A 19507-nucleotide genomic window follows, 5' to 3' on the forward strand; every position below is an offset into this window, starting at 1 on the left:
CAGGTATGCCCCTGGTTATTGGCAGCCAGCGGGTGGACATCACTGAGTCCGCTGCCCGGATTGCCCGGTTGCACCCCCAGCTGGAGGTAAGTGAACTGCTGGCTGTGCCAAGGGAGCGCATAAAGCATCCGGGCATCAGCTCATTACACCCTGCCGGGGATATCACATATACCAGATCGGTATAAAGCTGTACTGTCTGATGCACAGGATCATGGCTTCCAATGTTACAATCTCTAGTTATCATAATGCATTGTACAGGGCTGCACTGTCAGCATATTATAACTAGTATGTAATAACCCTTGGGGTTTATGCAATATAGAATAGCCTTCATGGTCTGCATTGGTTGGTTGCCCCCCTCCCTCCCCTTGTGTTTTTTTAAATACCCCCTGTAAGGGCTACATGCTGGAGGCCGCTTTAAAATGAATACACCATCAGAAATCAATATGGACATATTTGTCAAGGGCTGACGTGCAGCACCCAGAATTGATAGGTAACCCGCCAATCAGGGACCTCTCCGGTAGTGATTCCTTTACATGTTTGAGGGTCATGATGAAGACCAGAGAGCTGTCGTCTTGTAATTTGGTGGAGCTGAACTTAAAAACTACAGTCGTCTAGAGTCTAAATGAGTCTAAACTAAGGTGTTCTAGATCAGGCTTCGAGATCACTTGATAATTAATTGCTAAATACGCTATTGTATAAATTATAATTGTTTGGCGGTCATTGATTTAAAATAAGGTAAAATGACGTAAATCTAAGGGTTTGGGGCTTTGGACAAGTTCATTGGATTCAAATTTATTGAAAGCCAGAGAAAAACAACAAAAAATTCTAAAATGTGAAATTCCCCGTGTGTTTGCGTGTCTGGGTATGTTAACGTGTGGCGTCTAGTTATGTTAGTGTGTGTTAGCGTGAGTGTCTGGGTGGGTGTGTGCCCTTCGCGAGATCAGGCTCTCTATTCTGCTTAGACTCTAATGCACTTAACTACATTTCAATTGATCCAGCTAAGGAAAAGTAACTTGAGGCAGAATTCCAGTAAGTAAAGTGTATGAGCTGATCTGCATCTAGCAAAATTAATCAAAAACAGAATGGACCGCACTCCATTAAATTAAAAAAGGGTCTTGAGTAGCCCTTTAACTGTATTTTTCTGGGGCAGTTCAGCTCTTTTTGCTGCAGAAGCTCACCAGGTTTGGTCCTTGGTGATGCATGGTGACGTCGGGGATTTGAAATGCTTCTTATGTCTACAGGCGAACAGTTTATGAAATCACTGAAATTTTATTCTAGCACTCTTTAGAATATTATACCCCTCCATGAAAAGAAATGTATCGTCATAGCCAGGGCTCAACAAACGTGGGGCTGCAGGACACCATGGTCGCTAGAAATCACTTCCTTGTGCCTGGGGGGGGGGGCGCCTGGTACTGGTGGTCTGGGCCCCTCTGCTTGGCTGCATTGGGGCGCTGAGGCGGGTGCCGTGGTCGTATGGCACAGAGACGCTTGCCTTATATGAGCCGGTGTTGGTTGCCCGTACGCAGCACAGACATGTCTGACGACGTAAGAGGGCGAGGGAGTAGCGTATGTGTTTGTGTACTGTAGTGTTAGAGTCAGTGTGTGTTTGTGTGTGTATGTGGTGTTACAATCAGTGTGTGTATGTGTGTATAGTGCTAAACTCATCATCACCTCAGAAGCCAGAGGCGAGACATGACTAAAACTTTAAATAAATGAGAATAAAAACACTATTGGGGAAAAAATGCTTGCTACTACTTTTTTTTTTGGGATGGCAGCCCCAAACAACTTGTCCGATGTGTACGATCCAGTTTAACAACAAGGTATACATAAAACACATAAAGAGATCACAGAAAGGATTCAGTCTTGGTATTGCTTTTCAAGTGCCACAGTATGCCATTTCTTACCAGGAGGTTCTACAGCAGATGTAGGCGTTACTGCCCTTGGGCATCACGTTGTGTTCTCTGGCAACCCACATGGAACATTTACCAGTTTCTCTGGTGGCCAACCATCCTAGATGGCTTATTTCACTCACTGAATATCGTCCCTGTAGTTTGGGTGTATTCAGTTACTGGATATGGCAGCCATGTTGATATGAACAGCTGTCTTGCCGCTGGCACATCTCCCAGATACAATAATGATATTTATTACAATGACTGTAACGGGGGACAGATTGCATTTCCAGAAATATGGCTCCTGGATTCTGATTCCAAGAAAAGTAGTTCGGATGGTCTTTGGCAACTTCCAGTTCTATCAAATCAGCCAGGTGCTGGCATATATAGCTCCAAAGACTGTTTTGCACAAACACACTTATTGTATACATCTGTACGTTGTTGAAATATAAGATAGATTGCATTAAAAAAAAATGTTTTTTGTGTCTAAGAAATATGTCCCATTACCCGGACCACTCTGCTTGCTGGATGCGGTCTGGACTACCCACTGACACACACACACAGACTCTAACACTATACATACACTGACACACTAACACTATACATACACTGACACACAAACACACTAACACTATACATACACTGACACACAAACACACTAACACTATACATACACTGACACACAAACACACTAACACTATACATACACTGACACACTAACACTATACATACACTGACACACAAACACACTAACACTATACATACACTGACACACTAACACTATACATACACTGACACACAAACACACTAACACTATACATACACTGACACACAAACACACTAACACTATACATACACTGACACACAAACACACTAACACTATACATACACTGACACACTAACACTATACATACACTGACACACAAACACACTAACACTATACATACACTGACACACAAACACACTGACACTAACACTATACATACACCGACACACAAACACACTAACACTATACATACACTGACACACAAACACACTAACACTATACATACACTAACACTATACATACACCGACACACAAACACACTGACACTAACACTATACATACACTGACACACAAACACACTAACACTATACATACACTGACACACAAACACACTAACACTATACATACACTGACACACAAACACACTGACACTAACACTATACATACACCGACACACTAACACTATACATACACTGACACACAAACACACTGACACTAACACTATACATACACTGACACACAAACACACTAACACTATACATACACTGACACACAAACACACTAACACTATACATACACTGACACCTAACACTATACATACACCGACACTAAAGCTATACATACACCGACACACAAACACACTGACACTAACACTATACATACACTGACACACAAACACACTAACACTATACATACACTGACACACAAACACACTAACACTATACATACACTGACACACAAACACACTGACACTAACACTATACATACACCGACACACAAACACACTAACACTATACATACACCGACACGCAAACACACTGACACTAACACTATACATACACTGACACACAAACACACTAACACTATACATACACTGACACACAAACACACTAACACTATACATACACTGACACCTAACACTATACATACACCGACACTAAAGCTATACATACACCGACACACAAACACACTGACACTAACACTATACATACACTGACACACAAACACACTAACACTATACATACACCGACACACAAACACACTGACACCTAACACTATACATACACGTACATCTGTTTTTATAGAGTAGGTTTGGCAGCTCCTGGATGTAACTTAAAGAGTGAGTAAAAATAACTTTTGCAAACTGGTATTTTTAAGATGCACTTGGAATTGGTAGATAGCAGCGTGCACGCTTACATTTACAGGCTGCTTTCTCTCCCCGAGCCTGCTTAAAGAACGAGCATCACCTATATAGTAAACCTTTCCTATTTACCAAGGTTGCTATCATTTTTTTTTCTCTGCCTTTTTAAATCTAAAATTTTGGTCTTGTGGCTGTGTGTGCGTGCGTGTGTGTGCGCGCGTGTGTGTGCGCGCGTGTGTGTAGATACACAAATAAAATAAAAGTAACATAAACCTGTATGCCTTTCTGCATTAGGGCCCCTAAGAAAAATTACAGTGAGGCACTTTGGCTAGGGTAGTGTAGTAATGCAAAGTCACCTTCTACAATGTCAGTATCCAGTGGGAATAGAGGTGCCCACCACAAATATGGCCGGTACGTGGGCCGTGCACTGTAAATGTATACACAGAATGCGGTATGTACACCAGTATGGCACCATGTGGGCATTCAGGGGTCGCATACCCCTGGTAACGGAAAGAAAGTCGGCTAAGAACTTCTAGCACAATGTATAGATCAATTTATTTTATATATACATACATATATATATTTATTTTATTTCTCTATGTAAACTGCGGAGAGTCTGCCAAATTCCTTTACTGCACCTGTGATTAAAAAAAAAATAAAAAAATCTATACAATGTTAAATGAAACGAGGGACATAAAGAAATAAGCTGGGTTTTAGTTATTTAATGTGAATATTTCCTAAATACACACATTCTGACGTATTCCTCTGACAGGCGTCATTTTATTTTTTGTTCTCTAGGAGCGAGCCAAAGCTTTAAGAAGCCAACCAACGCAGAGAATTGGACCCAAAGGTTTTTTATACGTGCAGCAAAGGGAGTTGGCTGTAACCACCCCTAATGATCGTATGTGAATTACATTTTCAATAAAAGCCTAGAATTTGATTGCCTTATATCTCTGTTCTCTATATGCCTCTGATTGCATAAGGCTTTCAAACACGGTCCATAGGTCTCCGCAGCTCAAAGGGCACTTTGGGCACTTCATCAGCCACCCTCCTCTTTTCTCTTTCTTTAACCAGATATAGTTATGATTGCAGTGACTTAGAGAAAGAACTATCACGCACCCAACATTTAGCATGAATGTGTTAAAAAAAATGTTTGGTTTTTGAAGATATGTGGTTTAAGGTTGCTGTTCCACTCCGATAAACATTAATGTCACTCCCTTACATTGAGCTGACCTCTCATTTTATTCTTTCATCTGAAAGTTTAATTTCGACACAAGATTCTGTGTCATGTGATAGTTAAGCAAGCCCGATAAAATTATCAATAAGTCAAAATGTTGCATAATGAAGGAATTATTTCTGGAAGTAGGTTTGACATTAATCAGTACTAGGATTTACGTTACTAATTCTGAATTTACAAAGGCATAAAATATTCAGCGATGTAAGTGGAAGGGCACCTTAAAAATGTACCCCCCCTTTCTTCAAGTATTAACTACTCTACAGAGGTTATTCTTTTAGAAACATTTTAACAACTTTTAAGATAATTTTCCCTTAGCTCATGGACTAAACTGATACGTTTGTGATTATTTGTATGGTTTGATTGTGGTTTAATTATTTGTGCAGAATGTTGATACTCCGTGTTGCTCTTCTGTTTGAATAGGACTCATATCAGTTCTTGGGTCCGAAGACGCGACCACGTGTCACATAGTGGTGCTCAGACATACAGGTACGGTAGAGATATTGGTGCGTGCGTATTACAGGTCATGCAGTAGCATATTTAGAAGCCATGGCTCACTGGGTTTGCCAGACCCTGAAATAAACCCAAACTTGTGATTATATGTGAAGATTAAGACCATTTATGTTACTTTTGTATTTGCATAATAATAATATTTAGCACCGCGTTTCAGTGATACAAGCTTTTTCCTCCTCTCACAGGCAGCGGAGCCACGTGCTTAGCACACTGCGATGGGTCAGATACAGAAAACGAGGTGGCAGCCATCTTTAATGCAGTCAAGTCTTTATCGCAAGCCTCACCAGATGGAAGGTATGCTTTCATTCTGTATCTCATGGCCGAGAGCAAGGTTCACACTCAAAGGCTCGTACTGCTGTTGGTTTATTTATGTTGGAGCGTAACCTTAAGCCTAACCAACAGAGTGCCCCCAACATGCAGCTCCATGGCCGCCATCTATTTCACTGAGTGCCAGGATATCACATCATCGGAACGACAGCACCAAGTACTCCATACTACGGGCCCTGTTGGGCACAGTCCTCCATAGTGTAAACAGGCCGACTGGGAAGATCTCTTGCTGTCTAGAGATACACAAAATGGCTGCGTAATACAGTGTTAGTATAGCATGGATAAAGCTGTCCTTCCACTTACTGCTGCTTGTATGTGATAGAATATGGTGTCCTGGCTAAATCTGTCCCCTCAGAATCAGACACAATTGGTTCCGTGTTTCAAATTTGTCAATATATTGAACATTGTTATGAGGTATAGAAGAAAGACCCTATGCATTTATTCACATTCTAAGTATTTGAAATATTTGTGAAAATAAAAAATACATTTAGGCTTCTCTTTGCATCTTTTCAGCCTTGAAGGGGTGAATTTAGGTATTTAACATGATGCATTGTTATGTATGTAGTCCTGTTCCCAATAAGGGATGATTACGAATTCTTACATTGAGGCGTTTTTATTAATAATGGAAGGCAATAAATGTTCTGTCTTTTTCAGGCTAGAATTGCACCTTGTTGGAGGGTTCATTGACCAAAGGTGTCTATCACAGAAACTTACAAGCCAGCTTCTTGGTAAGATACATCCTTAAGTAACCCTATAATTACCGTGGCAGGAGTGTGATGGGATTTTATCTCACCGATTCGTGGATGAAGGGCCAGCTCTAGTGAGCATGTGCTGCAAGAAGAGCTTAAATGGCCCTGTATAAAGCATGGTTAATCAGCAAGAATTCTTGAAGGCCCCCCCATTGAGTGAACATTATCCAGGGCCAGCTCTGGCAAAAAGCCTTTATTGATTTTTTGGGTAGAAATAGAGTTCTCCATAACTAATTAAAAGAGAGGGTGTAAGATATTTTTAACACGTTTTTACTGATTTAAGTAGAATAACACTAACCCTTTCTTGTTTTTTTTTATTTTCCGCAGAATCCTTTGATAGCCAGCCAGATGACATACATCTAGGTACATTTTGTGTCACAGGTATGACTTACATTATACTTCCTGTAAGTGTATCTGCTGTTTTGTTGTGTCATCCCCAGCATAGCATTACCCAGGCTTAGGGCCGCAGTCCCTCTGCTGCAAAACCGTGGGGCAGATCGTCCGCCCCCCCTTGAATGATCAGGTTTCATGGGGCAGTTACAAGCAAGATCTCTTATCGGTCCATTTTCACTGTGAAAGACTGACGGCACACCCTTCATAGGATCCATTAAATGGTGCTACGAGCCTTTAAGACAAGGAGTGCGGCCATATGACATCATACCCCGGCACACTCCAGGGCTGCTGACCTGGGTCTGGTTTAGGGCAGCGCCAGAGGTTATCACATTACATTTTATTTAAAAAGCCCTGTCAGACTCAATAGAACTATTACAAAAGAGATAATAGAAAATCGCCGATAACTTTAAAAGTGTCGGTATACAAAATTTACACTAAAGTGAACATTAATACAAACTGCTGCAGAATGAGAAGCAGATGCTGACAGCCTGCCTACCTTAATACTATGTCTAGATAGAACAGCCTCTTTAATGTTTGTGGCCTTCTATCTGCAAATATGTATGGGTCTAAGTAGAATGGTTTATTATTTTAATGCTATAGGTAAAAACCTTCCAAAGATTCCCAGTTTTCCTATTTTCTCAAAGCTCTATCGTGGGTTAAGTGCTCTCCTGTTAGATCTACCTCCTCTTTTGAGCTCTGCTCATAAAGGTCTCCTTGGGGGGCTTATATTAGTCCATTACAATGAATCCCAGTTAGTAGGTAAATGCTATGCATACATTGGTACCCGATTAAGACGTGAATACTGTAGTGACATTGGCATATTATTTTACTGTAGAATTAAATGACACGGAGGAAAATGGCATACATCTCCCAATTATATATGGTATAGGTAAGTGTTTTCTTTTTTTCTCTTTGTACATCGGAAATAAATGATCTTATGAGCGAAGGTAGTGTTATAGAGTTAGAAAAGTCCACAGTTTGTGTGAAAATGGAACAGAATATAAAGAGAAGCAAGTCAGTATGAAGGTAGGAAGAAGAGAGAATATAATTAGAACCCCTTACCCAACTCACAAACGCATTACAAGGTCTCTGTGAGACTTTCAGGTTCTTTAAATAGGGAGCGTGACTTTGAAAGGTTCTGTTGATGTGTAGGCATTAAGAATATGAAGTTAAGTAAGGGCTGGACACATCAATAGATGGGACCTCATTAAAAGGGAGGAGACTCAAACAACTGATTTGTATATTTGCTCCACCGATAAGTGTCCTGCAGGAAGACTTCTGTCCTGTACATGAACCTTTCCAGCCTCTTGCCATTGATCTGTATCTTTTATGTCCGCAGTATAAGCCATGTTAAGCATCTCATGCAATGCATACTCTTTCTCTCAGCTGTAAATGTTAAAACTGCAGAGATCTGTAAAGCAACCTTTGAAGACCGGGAGCCAGAAGAGGATTTGAGATCTGCGTACACCTTAACAGGAGGAACGGTATGACTATGTAGCTGCTAACTGAAACAATTAGCGTGGCTAATGCGGTAGAGCTAGATGCACGTGGAGACAAAGCTTGCCCTAGATAGCCGTATGCTAGCTGGGAGTAAGAGGGGAAATGGCCAGGGAGGAGCACGGTCAAATGCCACAATCTTGCCTAGAGAAAGACAAAGGTGTCCCAGAGACCTGGGGAACCAGCGCCTCCCCCAGAGACTCCGGGTCAAACCCGCACAATTCCCAGGTATGATCCCAGAATTAACATGTTATGATTTGAACCTTTTTAATATATAAAAATAAAAGCACCGTGTTCTATTTTGTTTCAGATGGTGAACATTTACAATGCAAAAACTGAACAAGTAATTATTGGGCCTTATTCCTGGATACCTTTTCCAAATATTGATTTCTGGCTGGAACAGGACGATGATCAGATCCTTGAGGTGAATATTTATGTATTAGTGAAGTGTAATAGCAAATCAAGTACTATTTGCATGGTAAAACCTTTTTGATTTTTTTTTAATATAGCAAAACAATGTGTAAATCTGCATTTTTTGTTTTTAAAAAAAACCATCCCAAAAATATGGTGTTGGCAAACCAAAAAAATCAATTTTCAAATATTTTTAAACAAATTCCTTAATTTCTTACTGTTGTCTGTCTTGCTACAGTGTGAGATGATGTGAATTAAGGTGGCACAACCTTGATATATTTCTATATTTTTGTCTGAAGAGATTTAGATGTCGCTTGGCTATAGGTGCAGTTAATTGAATTGTTAATTGTGTCCCATTCGTCTTCTCTTGCTTTGCAGTGCTTTTCCACCTCTCCACTGGCAGAGCCTCCACATTTTGTTGCCCACATTAGATCAACCCTCCAGTATGTGAAGAAAAATCCACACCCTGCAAAGTCCATTTTTCCAGACAGAAAACCCCATGTGTACAAGAAACAAGTGGATGGTTCATGGGAAAGAGTGTTTCCCGATAGCGCAGGCAAAGTGACTTTTTAAAGGGCTGCTAACCGATCAGAGGCACCACACATTAGAATGATTTTCCACGTACGTACATCTGGCTGGCATTGGTATACTTCTTTTTCAGCTTTACATAAATATGCATTATGTTTATGGACCACTGTACTTTAAGTCTATGCAATTCCTTTATAATGTTTATTAAAGAAAATTACAGGCCAGCATTTAAATGCCCTGTCCTCTATGCACAATGCCTTTTAGTATAAATGGTGCGAATCAGCCATGATCATATGAAATGTAACTTGGACTATCTGCCTTTGACTGTGTGATTTTGCACCAAAGTGTAAATTTTATCAGGCTTAAAATGACCAGGTGCAAAAAGTTTTCACATTCTCCTAAGCGGAGACTGTTTGGAAGATGCATACTAATAGCGTTTGCAATAAAGCTGCACAGATGACTTTATGCCCAGCTGTACTCTCTTTTCTACATTACCGTACGGGCCGGAAGATAAGCTTTCGTTACCTATTTATTTCCCTAAATTATCGATCAAACAAAAAGGTGTAATCTGAATTTAAATCCTAAAATTAGTAAACCAGACATTTAAATGCTTCCATATTTTGGCCGAATAACGCCAGGTGACCAATAATCAGGCAAAAACAATATTTCTGTAAACAGATGTTTCATTAATCCTTGCAACTTTTCGTCTCAGAGATAGAAATTTCATGTGAAAAACAATGAAAACTGCCACACAAGTTCAGATGAAACAATTATGACTTTATTTAAAGGTTAAAGTGTACACAAGTGTAATCCAAGAAACCGAAAAGTAAACCGTAGTCCACAATCTCAAATATATAAAAACAATAAAAATTAATTTGTATTAATATTTATACATAAGACTGCAAATTTCCCAAACCCTATGCCCACACTAAATTAATACAGACTTCATTGCACCAGTAAAACAGGGAAGACTCTTGGTCGTATTAGCACTTAAATCAAAAGGAAAGTTGTTTCTATGCAGAATGTGTAAATATCTGCGCAAGGTTCCCAAAACCACAATCGAGAATAAAGATGGCCGTAGCTAATGCTGAAAACATAACGTGCGACTAGAGCGCAGCAACAATGTAAATAGGTGGCATCGTACCAAACACACATTGTTTGCAATGCCACAGTGTTTATTTGCCGTTAACGTGGTGACTTTGGGGACAAATACCACAATTTTGCTTTGAACTCAAAGCTGACAAAACTCAGTAGATTTAACATGAAACACCCTGAGAGCGGGTGCTCAGCTCTTACAACACGTACAAACATCGGGCTTCATCTGGAACAGTTAGAGAAGAGTGCAGAATTCTCCACGACGTTCTCTGTCATTATCAGCAGGGTTATGTGGACATTTGTGTACGACTCTTTCCCTGCCCTCTAAGTAGCCCATACCTTTTCGATTTTTCAGGATCAACATGACCATTGAGTAGACCGAACAATCCATCTATCGCATACTGAACAATTTGCACGACTTCATTTGGAGAGGCTATGAAAGTACACTCTGTAGGACCAAAACTGAGACACTTTGGTATAACAGACTTGCAGCGTCTGCCATACCTGACAATTATAAACCTGCACTGCTACATATGTCTCTTCTAGAAAACATATACGGAACGATCCAGTTGTGTAAAATAGTTCAATATCTTGATACAATATATACAATAAAGTAGTGCCAAGCATTATATAAAGATAGAAATGGACGGGAATACTTCCCCTTTAACCAAACCACGTAGATAAATCTCCTACTCCCAATCAACGAGCGGTAATAAAACCAGTAAAATAATAATTTTGTATTTTAAAAATGACCACTTCTACAAATGAAAGTACTTGTTAATAATGTATTTTTGCGGGTGTCACTTGGCAGTTTCATTTTGAAAAATATATTGCAAGTAAAATCTTCATTGTAAACTATCTAGAACTGGCTTTCCCCTAACGTAATCCTAGTGGTGCTTAATCCTTCAGTGCTGTAGGTATGGGCTACCTCGCTGCCATCGAAAGAGTTAAGCGTTATTGTCATAATGAAGAAAAAAAAGGGAAAAAAACAAACAAACAAAAACAAGAGCTTGCTGAAAATGGAAACAAGTCCCATAAATTTGCAAGAACAATATTCCCAAACTCATTACACATGACAAGAAAAGCCTCTGATTAATGTATATTTGTGCAGATATGTTAATAATTTAGTTACAGTACTTTCTACTGTAGGATTGTGTGGCACTGTTCACATTTTTCAATCAGTTACCCCCATATACCACGAGAGTTCATGTCAGAAAAGGCTCATTTTATCTTACACTTTCCGACTCGTCTGTTTTAAGATTAAGGACCTCTGGCTCTTGCGATTCCTCACTGGGGGTTTCACTGTCCAGGGTCACCGGCTTCACAGACATCGCTTCTACGGCGGGATGGATTGATGGCTGCTGCACGTCCGGAGCAGAGAGAGCATCCATGTTCTCCACTTCCTCCAAATGACTTATTGAGCTGGTCTCGCTCATAGCATCGGAGTTTCTGGACAGTCTTTTAAACAACTTTTGACCTGTGAAGGCAAGATCGGATTGAGTATAGCGAGGGGCCCAAACTGGACTGGAGTAATCCCAGGAAGAGTAGACATGACTCCTAAAATATGACTGCTGCCCCGCTAACCTTGTCTATCTTTGCCTTGGTTTTCCATGCACATATCCCTTAATTTTAAAATAAAATAAAGCAAGCCTGCTTCTAATAGCTGCCTTCCAGATTCTGCATATGGCCCAAACGATCACAATCAGGGCTAAGAAATGATTCTGGAAAGTATTTTGCCTTCAAAAATCAAACAAACTCACATCCCTGTAAAACACACAAATCTGAACAAAGAATTTCAAGCGATGATCTGGAACATTCCACTGGCTCATATAGTTATTTCACTACTTTTACTTCGCCCAGAATTGTTCTTTATACATAAATCAATATCTTAACATGAGTGTCAGAGAAATTGGAGACAAATATCTGATTAATATGAACTCAGTATACTTGTATATTGATCGGTGTTGTACAAACATGAGTTCTGTACAAATTATATTTCATGGACCCTAAATTATTCTACTGAAAATGAGCTTCCTCCACTTCAAATGTCTTATTATTCTTTAGGCTCGATTATGGCACTCTGTTGATATTTAAAAATGGTACTTTACAGACAGTCTTTTAATAGCATACAATAAATACCTGGCTGTCTAGCGTGTCCAGAGGTGGGAGTTGCAGGCGGTGTTGTTCCAGTCGTCTGTGCTTTAAAGAGATAAGTTGGTTCTGTTGATTCAAGTGATGCTGTAACAAAAAAAAGTTCAACGTAAAGTAAAGTCACATTGATTTAAATAGGATAGGATAGCTGAATTGTCTTTGAAGTCTATTTTTTTTTTAATTATTTTTTCTTAATTGACATATATATATATATATATATATATATATATATATATATATATATATATATATATATGATATGTATATGTTGGGAAGTGCAGGCAAACAGCAAATACACGCTGAATAATTTCTCACCTGCTGTTAAGTTGAATGTTCTGCCCTTCGGTGTGGCTTGAACCGGAGAGAGCCAGTTGAGTACAGACCCAACTAATGGGATCTGTCGTAGAACACCCTGAAACACAGAAGATGCTTTCTTACTCAACAATGAATCATTCTGCATATTATTCACAAAAAAACAAGGAATCTCTGGTAACAACATGAGTCTTTCAGAGTTTAGGCAGGGAAAGCACAGATCTCGCTTGTAAATGGCCCATTCACCAACAGCACACTGGGTATCTCCAATTAAAACATTGGTGAGCACTTACATTGTATACAATCACATAAATCACCAAACCTCACCTCTTCCAGAAGTCTTTCTTCATTAGCCTTCTGCAGCTGTTCCTCTGCTTCCAGAATACCTTTCCTAACAACTTCGGTCATGTTCTCCAGCAGCTTTAAAGAATACATGAAAATGTAAGTACTGCGTGTGCTTGGCAATTTAATTGTTTACAATCCTGCTGTGTTTCTAATTACCGAGTTGGTTAAAATGTTTCCTTTAAAGCAGGAAAAATAGCATACTTTGTGTAAGTACGCAGCCTGGAGAGTTTTCTTGCAGGAAAAGGGCAAGCCATCCGTTATTATAGCTTAATTCTTAACTTAAAATGTCAGTGTAATTGGGCTACAGCTGGCAGGGGTTTAAAGTTGGCTGCGCGGTATAAAACCAACTTAAACTACAGGTCGCCGGTTATGCGCAGGCTGTAAGAACGTAATTCATCTGTTTGTATTTATGTATTTTTTTGTTCTATAAATGTGTGGGGCCTAATTAAAACTCATGAGGCTATTAAGTAATTGTACATTCATGCAATGCTGCAATTTCTGCTATAATTTTTTTTTTTTTTGAATTAAATTTAAATATCTGATCCTAGACTGTAAACTGTATTAGGTCCACAGTTAAAATTGTGGCAAAATACTTTCACAACTGAAGGGAAGAGAGTATCATATTCTTAATATGCTAAATATACTTTTCACAAAACATTACCTATGGAAGACACCATACATATGGTTTATATATATATGATTTAAATAGCAACCACAAAATGCTACCGACCTAGCCAGCAGCTTTGTTAAAGTTGACAAACAGTTGCCATACGAATGATGGAAAACCATCAGGGCTTTGAGATGTCAATTCTTTAAGACTAGCATTTAATAAATAAATATATAAAAATTAACACAAAAATCCAACAAGTTTACGCAAAGTAAACATTATCTAACGGTAGAGCCAAGTCCCTAAACTCAAATACCTTGGAGTTTTCTTCAATGTCTCTGCCCAATGCTGCTATGGTTTCTGCCAGCTCTGAAACATCTACGTCCTCTGACACCATTCCAACATATATACAGTTCTTTTCCGCCCCAAACTCGGGTCCTATAACAAATACAGATGCCCTAAGGAATGTGATCCTAATAAGAAAGGCTCTAGGCGATTCATGCACACTTCAAACAGTTTTGGTATTCTAGTGAGGCTGTTGAGAGCTTACGCCAGGTATGTTTATTAAAGTTGGTCATCTTGCAAAGTAGAACCCGATGAGTATGCAGTTGACTCTCCTCACTGCCTGGATGTGTTCATTACTATTATTAAGTGAGTTAAACCTATAATTTACCATTATATGTTTATTTGCTTAGTGGAACTATCATAGTAGGCAGTTGTTAAGGGAATACATGTTAACAAAGTACATATGTTATAGAAGCGGTACTACATTATGCGCATATGATCCGTACCGGAAGAAAAGGAGAGATCAGATTCCAGTTCATTTAGCTTCTTCAAGAGAGTAGCATTAATCTTCTCTTGTTCTGCTTCACGCTTAGCATCATCCATTTCTTCACTGTTATGATCGTACCTAAAGAAAAAAACAAAAAACACAAAATGAACAACATTAATGCTAACTATTAATAATATGAACACGACATACAAAATATAAAAAAAAAACGTATTTGTCTGTCTGCCAAAATCAAAATACATTAAACCCTTTTGTCAACAACTTCTGTCTCAGAGCCAGCATGTAAATTGACACTTAAATGTCTTAACACCCTTGTTTACTTTCCTCCACAATATATTTTTATACCCTACAAGTCCCTGCTATATAGTCCTCTGAGAAGTTCTTCATTTTCACTGACTTTCTGCTAATGTCCATACCTGGGAAATCTTCTGGGGCGACCTGGCATCTCTGGGCTCTGGGTTAGTTTCTTCAACCTCCAGGCACAGGTGCACCATTAGTCACTTCCTGCTCACTCCCCGCCTACTAAAGTCTAACTGAGGCTAGCCCCACCCCCGAATAAAGCACTCCCAGAAAAGGGAGACTCCCATGTAGCCAACCCTGGGAAGCTCCTAGGTATGCTATAGCTCTCTGTACTATCCTGTCCTCATTTACCATCGCCTTCACTAACAAATAAATGTATATAGCTTTATCAGGCCAAGAGAACACTTCATTTTAGTTGAACTTCAGGACCTCAGAGGTCTCTTCTGTAAATGGAATCTACTGAGGTTCTAAAAGCTAACATACTTGAAAAAGAAACACAAAGGATTGGTCATGGAAGCATTTAGGTCTGGATTTTTTTATTTTACCTTACAATGCCGAGACCTGGCCAGCTATAGTCAAGAATATAGGAGAGTCCTGCTATCCTTTCAACCTCTTGTCTGAATTCTTCTTTCAGTTGTAACGTGTTCAGAACGACCGGGATCTTCTCCTTTATGCATTCAATCAAGTGATCTATGTCCTCGCCTGTGGTGCCTAGAACTATGGACGGCATTACTCATCATGGAGATATTGACACATTGATCGCCTTGTTCCTACCAACACCATTAGAGATCAGATTCTCCCACATGAAAATTAATGTCATTCAACACTACAACCACATACGGAGCTTGCTTCACCGAGGGCATCAAAGATAACCCTCCTATTAACATAATCTACCCCGCTGATGAAATGCGATGCGGAAAGGTGAGAGAAAGAGAGGTGAGCTCGGGAAACATTATCTGAGAAAATAACTGCAAATGTATTGCCCTTAAGACACTAAAATATCCGTTTCTGAAGGAAGTTTTAATGAGGCCACATTTCAAAAGGGACATATCGGCTTTAAAATTCCCTTGTTCAGGGTATTAACAATGCCTCATTGCAGCTAAGTTTGTTAATTTATAATGTCAACTTTCTTAATGTACTGTACTAAAAAACATGTCACTGTGACCTAATGACTCAATGAACACTTTCTTCTGTAAGAATGTTTACTTGGAAATGCTTCATTAACACATTGTGAAGGTCAGATCGGTGTATAGGACACAAACATCACTGTCGCATATGAAAGGTACTGTAATTGTGGGCTGTCAGTCTATACCCCAAAGTTATTTCACGCAGTGAGGAAGACATGACAACTGGAAGTAATAAGCGAGAATACATGTATCCGCCAGGCAGTTGTCTAGGATATACAAAAAGTGGTAAACCTGTCTGCTAAGCTTGCGTTTTACTCTTTTTCAAAACATTAGCAGATCCTCTTTAACCCTACAATTCCAGTACTCTACAATAAAATCGTGTCCTTACCAGATGATGTCATTAGTGGATTAAATCTCACACAAGTGCCTTCATCTTCAAGTTCCACAATGTCCACACCGCAAGATGGAACAAGCACAGCTAGCTGGTCTCCTAACTAGAAAGCACAGTAATACATAAAACAATAAGATTTTTTTCTCTGGGTACAGTACCTGATTGCTAAGGCTTGTGATATATACAGATGAAGGGAGAGATACACTGAATAGAGTAAGCTCTGCCATGCATGGAGGTACATTGTGGTATAACGAGGCTACTGCATGCTGACGAGAAGAGAAAAGAGATAAGCGTGACAGTTAACTATCCAGTAAAATATATTCTTACCCACTGGTTCATAGAATCCGATTCTCTTTCAATAGTGCTCAAATTCAATGTTGAATCTAAAAATACAAAATGAACATCTACTGGATCTCAACTTTAATAACGCAGAGTATACATTGCACAATTCTGATGACATTGCAATTGAGATTATATATATATATATATATATATATATATATATATATCTTGAAGCCAATGCTGCTTTAATCAGTTGCTACCAATAAACCTATCTATGTTTACTGAGAAAATATGAACAAAGAGGAGAGATTGTGTTAAGCTTTTAGGGTAAATCAAATTTTTTATTGCATTTTCAAACAGTAGAGGGAGGGATACAGAAAGGAAAAAAGGGAGGGGGGGGGGACATAGGTAGCATCACAGTAGATTACAGGAGTGGTTCCCAGCATGCCGTCGCGTAACAAAAGACGGGCCATGATGAAATGCAAGAGCAATATCACACAGAATGACATATGCAAAACCAACGGAACAAGGGACCAGGCACATGTCCCTCAAAAAGAGGGTACAGCATGGATGAAACCAAAAGCACACAGGTGAACGTTAACACAGGTTCCAGAACAGCAGAGCAGGTGGACACCATGTAGTTGTGTAACGTGTGTGAGGCAAATTGGCGAATAGGAAAATGAAGGCAGCATCCGCAGGGTCGCGGAAACAAAACAAGCGGACCACGAGGCAAGGTCCAGGACCAGCGGGTCAAGCGTGTGAGAAAGAAGGAGCCCAGTAGCACATAGTAAAGGACTCATAAGAGGAGAGCAACTGTCGTGGCACCGCAAGACCGGGAAACCTGATCACGGAGCAACAGTGACACAGAGGGGAGGGGTAGGAAGGATAAGGAGTGGGAAGGAGGGGGAGAAGAAAAAATAAAAATAAAAAAAAAATAAAGGGGGGGGGGTAAGAAAAGGGGAGAGAAAGAAAGAGGAAAGAAAAGGAGGGGGAATCCAGGAGAAGTGGCGAGACAGCAAACTTACCGGATTTAGGTAAGCAGAGAGCGAACTAGGGGGCCAGACAGAAAGTCCAACCAATAGAACCACATTTTCTGATACCTCTCAGCAGCCCCCGTGGCCAAAAGGGACAACTCCTCCAACACCCGTATCTGTTCCACCCGAAGGATCCACTCCTTGGTAGTAGGGGGAGCAGGATCACCCCAGTGCAGGGGGACCAACGCCTTAGCAGCCGTGAGGAGGTGACGGACAACCGACTTCCGGAACCAGGACGCCGAGTACGGAATGTGATGAAGGAGAAAAAATTCAGGCGTAAATGGGATTTCTCTATCAGTAAAATGAGCTAGCTAGTGATGAATAGATTCCCAGAAAGGAACGATGCGGGGACAGTACCACCACAAGTGCAGAAGAGAGCCCGGGGCAGCATCACACCTCCAGCACTTGTTCGGAATGTCAGGATGATATCTGGACGTGACAGAGGGGGGCCGGTACCAACGGGCAAGCAATTTATATGCCATCTCTTGATCCCTGTTACTCCTGGAGCAGTGGCGGGTAAGGTCACAGATCTTCCCCCATTGCTCAGAAGAGAGAACAATCTGAAGCTCAGACTCCCACCGCCCCATAAACGGGGGGTGGTCAGGGTAGGAGGTCTCAAGGAGCAGGCCATAGAGACGCGAGATACCGTGAGCAGGGAGTGAGGGCGCTGCGCAAAGGTCCTCAAACCGCGTGAGGGCACGCAACACATTGTGCTGAGGAGTCAAGGAGCGGAAGAAGCTGTGCAGCTGTGCATAGTGGAAGACATCAGTGAAAGAGGGAGGCGAGCGGGTAGCAAGCAGACCCAACGGCTTAAGACCCCCTGTAGTCACAAAAAAGCGTATGTCAGACCTCCGCGCAGGAGGAGACGAGGGGAAGAGGGTGGCACCCACACCAGGCGGGAAATCAGGATTATCCCGAACAGGAGTCAAAGGGGAGGGGATAGAAGACAACCGGGACTTCCATAGAATGGAAAGCCACTCTTTCCAGGTAGCATGAGTAAAAGGGCGGGGCAGCGCCGCACAACGAGCCGTCGGAACGGAAAGCCAGGGCAGAACCCTCGCAGGAAAACCCAGCAGGGTAGACTCAACCTCAACCCATTGCTTATGGCCTGGGAGGTGATACCACTCCAACACTCGGAGCAGGTGGCAGGCCCTATAATAAGAGCGTGGACAAGGCAAGGCCAGCCCACCCAGGGGCTTAGGCAAAATCAGAGTAGTGAAGCGGATCCGGGGGGTCCGCGAGTTCCACACAAAGCGCATGAAAGCCGTTCGGAGGGAGGCGAAGAAGGAAGACGGGATAGCAATAGGGAGGGTCTGAAAGAGATATAATACACGGGGCATGACATTCATTTTAATCGCATTTATCCTGCCAACCCAGGTGATTGTTAGCCGCTTCCACGATCGGAGATCAGCTTGAATGACAGTCAGCAGAGGCGCGAAGTTATACAAAAAGAGCTGGGTGAAGTCGGGAGACAGCCACACACCCAGGTATTTAAGCTTGTGGCAACACCAAGAGAAGGGAAACGAGGACTTCAAAGGAGAAACAACAGCAGGGGGCAAATTTATGTTGAGGATCTCTGATTTGGAGGCATTAATTTTGAAGTTGGTAAGTTTACCATAGACCGA

At 40.8% G+C, this 19507-nt stretch overlaps 2 protein-coding genes across 2 annotated transcripts in view; one reads left to right on the forward strand and one right to left on the reverse strand.

Moving 5' to 3' along the window:
- Positions 1–5: 5 nt before the first annotated feature.
- LOC149278304 (protein N-terminal asparagine amidohydrolase-like) lies at positions 6–9493 on the forward strand. The gene is made up of 10 exons (XM_089502146.1): positions 6–86; positions 4595–4697; positions 5454–5519; positions 5729–5837; positions 6525–6598; positions 6947–7000; positions 7848–7901; positions 8399–8496; positions 8820–8933; positions 9299–9493. Exons 1-10 carry the CDS (start codon positions 6–8, stop codon positions 9491–9493), a joined length of 948 nt encoding a protein of 315 aa, XP_089358272.1.
- A 2276-nt stretch (positions 9494–11769) lies between these two features.
- Positions 11770–19507, reverse strand: part of LOC149278305 (pyridoxal-dependent decarboxylase domain-containing protein 1-like) — a 30077-nt gene continuing 22339 nt past the window's right edge. Inside the window, exons 15-23 of the mRNA XM_089502147.1 lie at positions 16894–16949; positions 16564–16669; positions 15594–15765; positions 14750–14868; positions 14275–14396; positions 13334–13426; positions 13010–13106; positions 12683–12781; positions 11770–12020 (exon numbers count right to left, since the gene is read on the reverse strand). Of these exons, the coding sequence (XP_089358273.1) occupies positions 11770–12020; positions 12683–12781; positions 13010–13106; positions 13334–13426; positions 14275–14396; positions 14750–14868; positions 15594–15765; positions 16564–16669; positions 16894–16949 (1115 nt within the window). The remainder of the gene's footprint in view (positions 12021–12682; positions 12782–13009; positions 13107–13333; positions 13427–14274; positions 14397–14749; positions 14869–15593; positions 15766–16563; positions 16670–16893; positions 16950–19507) is intronic.

The sequence above is a fragment of the Sceloporus occidentalis genome, unplaced genomic scaffold (genome assembly GCF_023333645.1).
Source record: "Sceloporus occidentalis isolate IW3139 unplaced genomic scaffold, rSceOcc1.0.p SCAF_195, whole genome shotgun sequence".
NCBI lineage: Eukaryota > Metazoa > Chordata > Lepidosauria > Squamata > Phrynosomatidae > Sceloporus > Sceloporus occidentalis.